The sequence below is a fragment of the Nannobrachium achirus genome (genome assembly GCF_963921795.1).
Source record: "Nannobrachium achirus genome assembly, chromosome: 13".
In the NCBI taxonomy this organism is placed as follows: Eukaryota; Metazoa; Chordata; class Actinopteri; order Myctophiformes; family Myctophidae; genus Nannobrachium; species Nannobrachium achirus.
This window is the reverse complement of record NC_137833.1, coordinates 15,624,860-15,637,091: the sequence shown is the minus strand read 5'-3', so window position 1 is coordinate 15,637,091 and position 12,232 is coordinate 15,624,860. Positions and strand designations below refer to the sequence as shown.

Genomic DNA, 12,232 nt, shown 5'->3' with positions numbered 1-12,232 from the left:
CTCTATTTCAGCTACGTTGAAGACGTTTAAAACTTTTTTAGATTAAATACGAATCTTATAATTCTGCAACAGCAGGAACATTTTCATGTTCAAAAAGTGCATCCGATGAGTTTGTGCGTCCTCTGCTGGACGTATTTTGAAGGGTGATTTTTTTCCCCCCTTCAACTTATCAGACTTTCAAGGCCAAAATAGTCAAATAGAGGCTGGACAAGATGCCTAGGGGCCTACTTTAAGTACATTTTGATACCAATACGTTTGTACTTTTACTCGAGTACATTTTGAATTCCAGGCTATTACTTGTAATTGTAGAGCATTTCTACATTGAAGTATTAAAACTTTGACTTAAGTAAAGAATTTGAGTACTTTTTCCACCACTGCCTGTGGTGATGAACGATCGCCCCTTTTTTCTTGAATGTATTGCTCTGGTCTGTCAACAGAGAAGTGCTGTGACGCCACAGTGGGAGGGACGTCAGAAGAATCGCAAACTAACAACAACTTGTGGAAATTAATTTTTCCACCATGGCCTCACAACCTCCCCCTAAACCATGGGAGAGAAGGGTTCCCGGGGTAGGATTCCCGGGTGGGGCGCCTCCTGTCAATTACCGGTAAAGACCCGCTCACTCACAGCTATAGTTTATTTATTCCTTTGGCTAACTAACTAACTAACGCAGCTAACACAAGTGGTTAGCATTAGCATAGCACTGTTGACATGAGTCTATGCAACTAATATGAGCGTGCATGAAAGGCCGTGCGTGGACACATCGTACAGAACTGTTAGATACGTCAAGTTGTCAACTATCTATTTACATTTATAAACAACTAGTGACAACAACGTAATGACGACAATAATGTGTTCACTTGTTGCTAGCGTCGTGCTAGCATTGCTGACTGTCCATCCGGGTTGGGCCCAAGCTAACTGGAAACTGATTCCATGGCGTTAGTCAATAATTTAATGCTACTAGAACCAGTGGTGGGAAAAGTACTACATTTTTTTAAAACCTAAATAGAAGTAGTCTATCAATACTGCGATTTAGAAATATTCAACATTCAAAAATGTACTTGAGTAAAAGTACAAAAGTATAGTACCAAAAGTACTCAGTATTCATTATGCAGAATGTCTCATTTCCCAAGATTTCACATGTCTAAACTGTTTACAAATCTCACAATAAGACACAGTGAGCTTTTAGATCGGCTATTTTCAAAAGTCCAAAATGTGTATAATGCTGAAGTGGTTAATGTTTTTTTTTTGTAATAATAATAATCTAAATCAACAAAAGTTTTCAAATAATTGTAGTGGAGTAAAAGTACAATATTTGTCTCTGAGATGTAGTGGAGTAGAAGTAGAAGAGATGCTCCAGTAAAGTAAAAAATACCTCAATCTTTATTTGAAGTAAGTAACTAAGTTATTTTACACCACTGTCCGCTTTCCACTGTGTTATCATGGAATATACACTGCACAAGGTTAATATCTTAAAGTTGACAATGTTACATTAGTCTACAGAGGTAATTGTGTTGTTTGGTTAAATTAAGCACTATTATTTTGCTTAGAGCGAGCAGGCTGGCACCCAGGCTAATGTTTCAGCATAGACTGAGACTCAGGTGTTATTCAGTATGAACTAGTAACAGTAAATTCAGGTTCTCAGGAAAATCAATGATCAATAAGGTGAAATCAACTATTGATTAATGATTTAATCGATAATTTCTGTCCCCAATTTGGCACCAACCAATAGTTGATTTTGTCCATATTACCTATAGCCCTAATTCATTTTCTCAATTCATCAGATCCACAGACTGCTTCCCAGGAACTTCAGGTCCCTCCATCTCCGTCGGCCCACCTGTCCTCACACGGGTGGCACCCCCGCTGCCCCCTCGCCCCGTTCAGCAGCAGTCCTACCGTCCTGCACAGTACAGCCCCTTCACCTCCTCTTACAGCCCTTATGGGAGCTCCATGCATGGTGGCTACAGCCCCTACAGCTATGGCGGTGGCTATGGCCCGGGAGCAGGCTACGGTCGATTACCCGTCGCAGACGTGGCTCCCAGCAGCTTTGTACAGCAGGCGGAGGAGAGTAGCCGTGGAGCCTTCCAGTCCATTGAGAGCATCGTACAGGCCTTCACCTCTGTTAGCATGATGCTGGACGCTACCTTCTCTGCAGTCTACAATAGTTTCCGCGCCGTGCTGGACGTTGCCAACCACTTCACACGGTTACGAGCGCACTTCACTCGGGTCTTTTCGGCCTTCGCACTGGTGCGCACTTTACGGTACCTTTACAGACGGGTACAGAGGCTGATGGGGCTGAGATCAGATTCTGAGGTCGAGGACTTGTGGGCAGAAAGTACCAGCGATGCCCTGGCCTCTAGCACGTCCAGAGCAGGGATGGAGGATCCAAGAGCAGGAGCTGTCAAGTCATGGCCCATTTTCCTGTTTCTGGCGGTAGTCCTGGGAGGACCTTACCTGATCTGGAAACTGCTGAGCTCCACCACAGGCCCAGAAGAAACGGGTGAGACTTGTCAGTTCTGTATATTTTTCTCCATTCCATTTGGAACATTTTTACATCATGTAACCTCATTTGAATTCATAAATGTTTGGTTTGTTGCACAATCTGTCAATTCTCTTGCACAGAATTTGCGACTAGAATTACTTGTGTTAAATATCATAGAACAGGACAAATGAGAAATACTTTATGCACATAACTTTCATATAAAGTAACTTCATCACAAATACTGTGATGTCCACTTGATTGATTTGTGTGTGTGTGTGTGTGTGTGTGTGTGTGTGTGTGTGTGTGTGTGTGTGTGTGTGTGTGTGTGTGTGTGTGTGTGTGTGTGTGTGTGTGTGTGAGCTCACAAGAGAAGGAAAATGTACTACCAAGGCAAAATATTACTTTGGATATTAGTTTTAATTGTGTACATTTCTTTCATTTTCTATTTCTTAGCCACTAACTGGGCTAGCGGGGAGGATGACCATGTTGTGGCCAGAGCAGAGTATGACTTCACGGCTGCATCTGAGGAGGAGATTTCTGTGCGTGCTGGAGATATGCTTAACCTAGCCCCTAAAGGTGAGAGCTTCTGTACACTTTTTATTGACATTTTGTTCTGCAGACAAACACGTACAGTAGTAGTTGTTGTTTTTTAATCATAAGATTACTAAATGGCACATCTCAAAGCATTGTGTAATACATTCAAAAGTGCTCTTTCTGAAGAGAAATGTAGGAAAATACTGTTCAGATTTTATATAATTCATAATTGTGTCTAATTGTGACTAGTTAACCGTATAAATGATGAACATGGTAGTATTTGTTAAATTAACTTTTTTATAAGCAGTCATTTGAGCGAAACATTTAACAACTGAAAATAGGACTGGGTGATATGAACAACATTTTTACCTAATAACCTCAATAAATATAGTGACGTTATTGTGGGGATGACAATTACTGCTTTCACAAAATACTTACACTGAGATCATAAATAATCTTCAGTAATGCTTATAAAATAACTAAGTGGGTAAAGGCAAATAATAGAACTGCTAGATAATTAACTCATTGAATGCCCTTTTCAAGATGGCCGCCAAGTACCAGGATGCCACGTTCCTAAATTTCTAGTGCACGGATCAATTTTTAGTGCACGGATCGTGCACGCCCATGCCTAGATCATGCACCATATATATGTGTAGTACTTTTTAACAGCTTTCAAACAAAAAAATCCGCTTGGAAATCCGTTCAGGCATTCATGAGATACAAGCCTTCAAAGTCAGACAAAACAGCCATTTTTGACATTTTGAAAGATGTTTGTTATGGGGCTAAACATGCAATTTCGCAATTGCGATCATGCCTAATACATTTGAGGCATTTTTAGAAATATTTTTATAAAAAAAAAAATTGAAAAAAAAAAAATGATTTTTTTTTTTTTTTTTTCAAAATGGCTTCCAACTCGGGAAACTCGGGCTGTGGCACCCTGTTACTACTGTAATAACTCGGGAAACTCGGGCCTTGGCAGTCAATGAGTTAACAGGCAAGTTAGGAAGTTATGCGTGAACGCCAACTGATTGGCAAAAAACTACTTCCTGGCCTTGACAGCCCATACATCCAAACAAAAAAGCCCTATCTGATTGCATTAAACAAGTTTAAACTCACTTTGCCACTCGATTTGCCATTCACTTTATGCATGCGCATACCGTCTATACTTAGAAAACACCAGGCCCGGCGGCAGGACTCAATGGCTTAGGAGGCCGTCCGTGAGCTTAAGGTAGCGATCACTATGCAAATTCGTGTTTCGCCTTTGTTTTCGAGTATTTGCCGGCTTCACTGATGGGGACGGGCGGTCCGAGTGAGGGGGATGGGCCCCAGGTGTCTCCCTCGTGCCGCCAGCTCTTCATATTGAACATACACATTCAGACAGTAGACTATACTGCACATGGTCAACATACCTCTTATATTGAGTATATGTATTATATATTAAGTAGATGACAGGCTGTTGTTGGTGCAAACATACAGTAGATTCACAAAAATACCAAAGGAATATTCTTTTGAAAGTTTTCCTTTGATAAAAGACTTGCATTTGACTTGTGCAATATTTCAACAACCAAAAGCTATCTCTTCTTTGTGTACAGAGCAACAGCCCAGGATACGTGGCTGGCTGCTGGCCAGCGTGGATGGACAGCTCACAGGCCTCGTCCCGGCCAACTACATCAAGGTCCTTGGCAAGAGGAGAGGACGCAAGCACGCCGAGCTGGAGAGGCTCGCCCAGGCCCAGCCAGGGCCCCCACAGACGGGCTGCCCGGCTATAGGCCTGCAGCCAACCGTAGCCTCAGGATTCACTCCAGGCCTCCTTGACCCAGTCACCATCTCGGCCACCTCAGAAGATCTTCTAGATTCAGTGTACAGGGAAACATCGGCACCCTTCACTCTGGAACCGCCCAACTCTCTGCCCCTCAGCACCGTGCTAAACATCCCTGACAGGATTGACCTGTGATTTTTGCGCATGCACGCACAATAGCACGTGTGGGTGTGTATTTGTATGTTGGTTGGTGTGTTCATATAATTCGATGACGATTTATGTTCACTCTTTAAGCTGTGAAGCATTGCTCTTTTTCCTCTGTACAGTAAAATCCTCAATGGTAAATTTTACTCTGAGAGTGTACACATGTATCCGGGTCCCTTTGGTTACATCTATACACTGTTGGGAGATGCAAATGGGAAAATAAACAGGATTTTACTGTGTGCCGATCAACAATGAAATACAGTTATATTTGTTATTGCACATTGGTTCTATGTAAAACAATTCTGTTTGTAATCACCCTGTTTAAACATTTTATGGTTACTTGTACATTTCCTTAGAAGGGGTTTGTACAGAAAAGGTGTTGTACTGTCTATTGCTGATGTCAAGATATCGTATCTTGATAATGTTCAACGGAATATAGGCTTGACTGAACAAATGTAAAGAAATGTAGTGATTACCAACTTATATTATTTAATAGACCTGTAATTTGTATGTTAGTTTGTTTGTAATGTACATTTATTTAACTCAATAGCAGAAATTAGGGAGGGGGGCTAAAGGAGAATGAAGTGGACTGATGTCAAGCTGTGCACTGTTAGTTTTAAAGGATAAAGCCAATAATGTGTTCTTGGAAATGTTCTTTTCACTTGAATGTAATCTAATAAAATCCTTAGTAGTTTTGCATTTGATATAGGCCCTTATACACCCACGGTCCGTAAATACATTAGATTTGGCACATTTCTTTCTTTGTTCGTTTTAAGCAAAATGGATGAATATGCCTACTTTTCAAAACGAGGTTAATTTTGCCGTTATAAAGTAGGTTATGTGTAATTTTGTAAATACTTAAAACAATTATTTTGAAAATAAATATTTTCAAAAACTCTTGCTTTTCGTCGGGTATTGTCTTTTTTTGTTGTCAATGTAGGCCTATAGGCCTACACACAAGTATTGACGGTTCAAGTGGTTAAATATCTGAAAAATACAAGTTGACATGAATCCAAAATACATGATTGTGCTGTCAAACAATACAACTGTATGGAATCTATGAAGAGGCTGTGGGGGTCCCTGTTTCATCTATTGGCATGAAAACGTTGAAGACACCTGGTATACAGACACAGTAGTATTCTACATGTAAGTTTAGACTCTGGGACAGTGACTGCGCATGGGAAGGAGGAGACCACGGTCACCATGGAAACCAGGACGCCTGTTTCACCTGCTGCACTGCGACAAGAGAAACGGCGCAGTCAGCTGCACACCAGAAGCGCTCCAAACACGAGAGGTTATTATTATCACATTGATAATATAGCATGATGTTCCAGTGCAATTATAATAAATAGTTATAGAACTATAATATAAACGTGTTTCTACTGTGGACTACACAGCGAGACTTGTAAGCACAAATTAAGCAAAGCAACTGCTGAGCAGCTTGTTAGCTGAGTGATGCTAGGCTACCCACCGATGCAATGGTTATGCTCGCACCACCAGCGGAGCCGGTAGGGGAAGCAAGTGCCATCCTCATTCAGACGCAGTGCCATAAAGTGAGCGTCGATTGAGTTATACTGTTCGAGGGAACAGAGAAGTATTTCTCGCAAAAACGGGTAAGCGATATGGTCGTGTTTTTATTGTATTTTATTGAGTTCACTTGACCCATACACTGACTGATATAGCCTAAACATCTCTGGGCATTCAGTCATGAGGAGGACAGACAGATGGGATGGGATGGGATCGGCCTGAGCCTGACCAATAGACATGTATGCTAACGTTATTAGCAGTGATGTAATCGAATAGACAGACTAGCCATACACAAATTCAGAATACAGTAGGCTATATGCTAATGTGCCAATTATGACCAATGTTGTATTTTTGTACAGAATTTTTGCACTGCCAAAAAAAAAAGATATATATATATATATATATATATATATATATATATATATATATATATATATATATATATAATCAGTGGTAAAATAGATTAAAACTTTCCTGGAAGCTTGGCTATAATGAATGTATATTTTAACTTGATCCACCCATCTCGTTTTCTTTTTTTTTTTAAAGGACATCATGCTAAAATAATTCCTATCACCTTATATCTATCCAGCAGGTTATTCATGATTTATCTACAACATTATCTTGTGTTGTCCAAGCTCTGAACCAAATCTCTCTCTCTCTCTCTCTCTCTCTCTCTCTCTCTCTCTCTCTCTCTCTCTCTCTCTCTCTCTCTCTGACCCTCTAGAAATGAGTCGCTTCTACTCGGACAACAACAACTTTCCGTATGACAACAATGTCCTGGTTTTGGACATGGTGTTGAGTTCTCTGTGGGGTGTGTCTCAGCCTATCAACTGGGACAATGTTGCCAAGCTCGTCCCCGGTTTCACTCCCAAGGAGGTATCTGCCATACAGCCATCCATCCAGCCAGCCAGCCAGCCATCCCTCACATGATCTCTATCCATTTATCAATGCACCCACCCACCACACTACCAATATGACACCTAGTTTGTAGACGTTAATCCTTTATGGACCACATCATGATTCCACACAGTAAAGTCCTCAGTGTATTATCCATTTGTAACTCTCAGAGTTAAGTTAACGATGTACAGAACTGATGGTTGGTAGTGGGTAGTATGCTTTTTAGAGTGTTTCATATAAACGTACCAATGCCTACTATTTGTTATGTTTTGTTTGTCCATAAATCCAAGGACCACAAGGGAAATATGTCTTTGACTTTATTGTGGTTTTTATCATCAATGTGTTATTTTCAGTGAAAAGCGTGTATATTGTGTTATTTTCGTACGCATTATTTTATGTTTAACTATTATGTGAGCTTGTAGATCTGCTATTTTCAATAGCTAAAGTATAACATAATTAAGGCCCCCTCCACCGTGGGCCCTAGTAAATCAGTCCCACTTTCCCCCCCCTTGTGACGCCCCTGATCACCCTGCTTGTTGGCAGTGCGCTCATCGGTTCGAGGAGCTGAAGGGCACGGGGGGCTTCCCTCTCGTGGACAACCAGTGCAATGTCTTCCCAGCAGGGGGCTCCTCTCCCTCCGACAGCCTGTCCTCGCTGTCCTCCTACATCAAGTCCACGCTGCTGGACACGGGGGACACGTCAGAGGCAGGGGCCAATCAGAGTGCCAGCAAAGCTGCAGGTGAGTGAGTGCCGCCTTGGGTTGTCCATGTACAGTACACAGTAGGGCGGCATAGCTCAGGGGTAGAGAAACCGTCATTAGAGCTCGAAGGGTTCCCGGTATACTTAGTGGTACGATTAATAGTGAAAATATACAATCTTCGATCTACAATATCAAGATGCAACATAGTTGTAGATGTACATTTTTGGAACATGTTCACCTATAATGATATGTCCAATATAGGGATATCAGGGTGAATATGGTTAACTACTAGTCAGAATCTCTGACTGGGGTGGGTTACATTGGGACCTTTTCAACACAACACCAAATTCGACATTTGTGTCAGTCAACATTTAGAAGCCAGTTGGGGGCCAAAGTCACCAGTGTACCATGTCTTATTATTAGACCCTATGGCCATTGGCCACCATCCTTTTGACAGTAGTGCTCGGTGAAAACATGTAATTGTTGTGAAGCAAAAGGGTTGAGTGACATAGGTATGAATTAACCTTAAGACTAACACGTCTTATTTTGGACATTTTCCTTTATTGGTGTCACTCAGGCTTGAAAACATCTTCCTCTGTCACGGCTGGAGCTGTGGAGAAGAAAGAGCAGAGCATCGCAGCAGGGGAGGAGGACAAACCTCAGAAGCCACGAGAGTAAGTTAACCCCATGAACCCTAGCACCCTTATTCTGTGCATGTCCTAATGTGAACATTTGCAGAGAATTGTCAAGCATTCTGCGAAAAAAGCATCTTCAAATGTAACACTTTTTAAGCAAAGATATTTGGTGTGGAGGGAAAAAAGGAGGGGACCAAGTATAGACCTCTGGTGGACCCCGGTAAACCGAAGTATATAGGGTTTAAATGTTTAAGAGAAATCTACTGGTCCTTCACCTCTGCAGTGAAGGACCAGCCAACCAGTCATCTGGATTTATCCCCAATAAGAGAAGATTTGTGTTAAAAATAATTCAAAACACTTTCAAGATTTTTAAAAGAATGTTAGAAAATAGCCGATGTACAAGCGTGCAGCGTGGCACCAAGTGACACACTGTGAACTTGTATATCTGCTATTTTTTAAATAATTGAATGAGGATCCCCTGGAACCCTTCCAAGCGCCCCTGGGGGTCCCCCACTCTTATACAGTATGTATGACATAATATGATAACATACCCTGAATTCATCAGTACACTGGACACATCAAACCCTCAGCCATGGCAACTCCAAACCATGCATACCACTGTCTGTGAGGCTTGTCAGTCATTAGTGCATTCAAGACACAAGGAATCAAGTTATTAAACGTGGGACCCACTCAAAGAATACGTTTCATCTCAACAGAAATCCAAGAGAAATGTAGCCGGTCAAATTTGAGGCTGGGTAAAAAAGATACAGAAGATCTGTGTGTCCTTTTGTGGAATGAATAAAGCTCAATGTCTATCCATCTCTCATGCAGCCCTAACATGGTCATCCACGTGTGCGACGAAGCCAAAAACCTGAAGCAGGACTTCACATGTCCCAGAGATCTTCTAATCAAAGAGATGCGCTACTTTGCAGAGTATCTGTCCGTCGACGCCCAGAGGTGGGAGGAGGTGGACATCTCCGTTCACTGTGATGTACAGATCTTTGACTGGCTCATGAACTACGTGCGGAGAAACGCGGCCACGGACACGGGCAACAAGGAGAAGCCCAGGCTCGGTAAACTCTGGGAATAAGACGTGGCTGACAACAACATATAGATACAACACTGACAGCTAGGGCTGTCACGATTATGACATTTTACGTGTTGATTAATTGTCACACGTATAATTGCGATTAACGATTTTTGTCGGTGAACACTGGAGCATATGAATAAAAATTACGTTTATGTTGACTTTGAAGTTGCACAGGGCAGATATGATAAATAACCTAAATATACAATGGAATTGAATAACTATTCTTTATACATTGATAGTGGAAATAGACGATCTACAAGCTTGTGATCTTGTAGATCGGCTATTTCCACTACTTTTTGAAAGTGTTTGAAACTATATAGACCTTTCTCAACAACACAGAAATGATTATAACGATTATGCAAAATAATTGCGATTACCTCGAATAATTACAATCAGACGATTATGTAATAATTGTGACAGGCCTACTGACGGCTACATTCAGTCATTAATTAGTAATTACTGTGTATGCTTGTGTGTGTGTGTGTGTGTGTGTGTGTGTGTGTGTGTGTGTGTGTGTGTGTGTGTGTGTGTGGACCTGCGGTGTTTTGACTTCTGTTCACTAAAAAGGTGCTACTGTTTGTGCTTGGTCGGGTCACCAGCAGTGTTTCATTGTTTGTGTGTTTCTGTTTGTGTGTTTCTGTTTGTTGGTTTGTGGGGTTCCGCTTGGTTGGTCACGTGGTGTTTGTCGGTTACAGAGCCCAGCAATGTGATCTCAATCCTGATCTCCTCCGAGTTCTTGAAGATGGATACGTTAGTAAGTGTTGTGATGTGAGCTGGGTTGCTGGTGTTGTGGTGTATGAGCTGAAGCCCTTGGTTTTCCTCATGTATCAGGGAGAGCTATATAACGTATTCTGTTGGAGGCCTCTTAAACACAAACTGCTCTGTAAGGGTGATGATATATTAGTGTTGGGGTGATAGGTCACGTCAGAAACCAATTTAAAATCTGATTCTGATTCCAAGCTGACTTGTCCAAAAAGTGGCCCTGTGTATCAATGTCTTCACATAACTTAAGTTGCAACTTAATTTACTGTATGTTTGGAGTGGATAAGTTGGATAAACTCTCCTGTACTGGGGAAAAACAATAGGCCCATAGATAGAGCTACTACAGTATGTTAAGTCAATGTTGCATGGTTGTTATAAACATATGCAGTATAAACATACAGCCTGCTCTAGCATCTAGACTAGACAGTGAGTTTGTAGTCAATATTAGCACCTCTGCAGTACTGAGGTATATAAAAAATTAAGGTGTCCATTCAAAATGTGATAATAAAGATTGTGTGTGTGTGTGTGTGTGTGTGTGTGTGTGTGTGTGTGTGTGTGTGTGTGTGTGTGTGTGTGTGTGTGTCCCATCATCAGGTGGAGGAGTGTATTCAGTACTGCCACAAACACATGAGTGCCATCGTGGCCACACCCTGCAACATGAACTGCATCAACAGCAACCTGGCCACGCGTATCGCCCATCTCTTCACCCACAACGAGGCAGACGACATCAGGGACAGAAAAGACAAGTTCAAAAGGTAGGAGGACACGATAGAATTACAGGTGGTTAATGTGACTGAACGACGCGTTGTGAGCGTGTATACTTTCCCCGAGAATATGGACACTAAAGTTCATGTTGTTAATGACAAGTAAACTTTGTATAACAGCTGCAACTGTTAAGAATCACATTGTCTGGGAACCACTGCAGTTCTGAGGCTCAGTTTCAATTCTCTTGTCTTTCCTTAACCTCCAACAGCAAGCTGTTCCAGAAGAAGATTGAACATCTTTTTGATCCCAACTACCAGAACAGAGATTCTCCCGGAAATGCTTCCACTCTTTACCGGTGAGTAGAGGCAGAGTTCATGTAATTTGTGTACAAATGCATCCACAAACACTACAGTCCACACAAACACACGCACATTGTAATTTTGCTTTACCTGTGAGCATGTCAAAAAAACAACATTTCCTTAACCTACTTAACCCAATTTACCCCAACTGTAACCATAACCTTGACTTCAAAAGCCTAAAAACCAACCTTAACCCTTCACCCTAACCAAACCTTTAAACATTTACATCATACTGTAGTTGGTTGTCTTAAATGAGATCAACCAGTGTGTTGCATTTAGTTTGCTGGACAACTTTATTGTCACATCACAGGTTTATAGGAGTAAAACGGTCTGTGAAATTAGTTTTTGTGTGCAAGCTTCATCGTTTTTGTAATTTTCATGGACTTAGTGATTTCATGACTACTTTCCAAATTTGTGCTACTGGTGTGCAGTTCCAAGTGGCCTAAATTTAATCATTAGATTTATTTTGTGTGCACAGTGTGAACTGTGAACAGATTGGAATCCCATGTATGTGAGGTTGTAGATCTGCTAATTTGGCATTTTCTTTTTTTATTGTTTGAAAGCATGCAGAATATAGGGA

At 41.4% G+C, this 12,232-nt stretch overlaps 3 protein-coding genes across 4 annotated transcripts in view; all 3 read left to right on the top strand.

Moving 5' to 3' along the window:
* The first annotated feature begins 463 nt into the window (after positions 1-463).
* On the top strand, positions 464-5,862 carry pex13 (peroxisomal biogenesis factor 13). Of its 2 annotated transcripts, none has more exons than XM_080739955.1 (4): positions 464-605; positions 1,783-2,498; positions 2,934-3,056; positions 4,607-5,862. In XM_080739955.1, the coding sequence occupies exons 1-4, from the start codon at positions 520-522 to the stop codon at positions 4,966-4,968; spliced, it is 1,287 nt and encodes a 428-aa protein (XP_080596081.1). In that variant the 5' UTR covers positions 464-519; the 3' UTR covers positions 4,969-5,862. The 2 variants fall into 2 exon arrangements, with proteins under 2 accessions (XP_080596081.1, XP_080596080.1); XM_080739954.1 differs by having other exon boundaries at positions 1,783-2,507.
* Positions 5,863-7,227: 1,365 nt separating this feature from the next.
* Positions 7,228-8,779, top strand: LOC308297174 (SANT and BTB domain regulator of class switch recombination-like; the record flags this gene model as incomplete). The annotated part of the gene is made up of 3 exons (XM_080740590.1): positions 7,228-7,380; positions 7,945-8,140; positions 8,679-8,779. Exons 1-3 carry the CDS (start codon positions 7,231-7,233, stop codon positions 8,777-8,779), a joined length of 447 nt encoding a protein of 148 aa, XP_080596716.1. The 5' UTR covers positions 7,228-7,230.
* Positions 8,717-12,232, top strand: part of sanbr (SANT and BTB domain regulator of CSR) — an 11,313-nt gene continuing 7,797 nt past the window's right edge. Inside the window, exons 1-5 of the mRNA XM_080740232.1 lie at positions 8,717-8,775; positions 9,568-9,809; positions 10,522-10,580; positions 11,183-11,343; positions 11,562-11,648. Coding sequence (XP_080596358.1) covers positions 9,575-9,809; positions 10,522-10,580; positions 11,183-11,343; positions 11,562-11,648 — 542 coding nt within the window. The 5' untranslated portion in view covers positions 8,717-8,775; positions 9,568-9,574. The remainder of the gene's footprint in view (positions 8,776-9,567; positions 9,810-10,521; positions 10,581-11,182; positions 11,344-11,561; positions 11,649-12,232) is intronic.

Excerpts from the sequence above, each read along its gene's own strand:
- pex13 (XM_080739954.1), top strand. The coding sequence starts at position 520 with ATGGCCTCACAACCTCCCCCTAAACCATGGGAGAGAAGGGTTCCCGGG. Across the intron at positions 606-1,782 it reads GCGCCTCCTGTCAATTACCG|ATCCACAGACTGCTTCCCAG; the intron begins GTAAAGACCCGC and ends TCAATTCATCAG. Across the intron at positions 3,057-4,606 it reads GCTTAACCTAGCCCCTAAAG|AGCAACAGCCCAGGATACGT; the intron begins GTGAGAGCTTCT and ends CTTTGTGTACAG.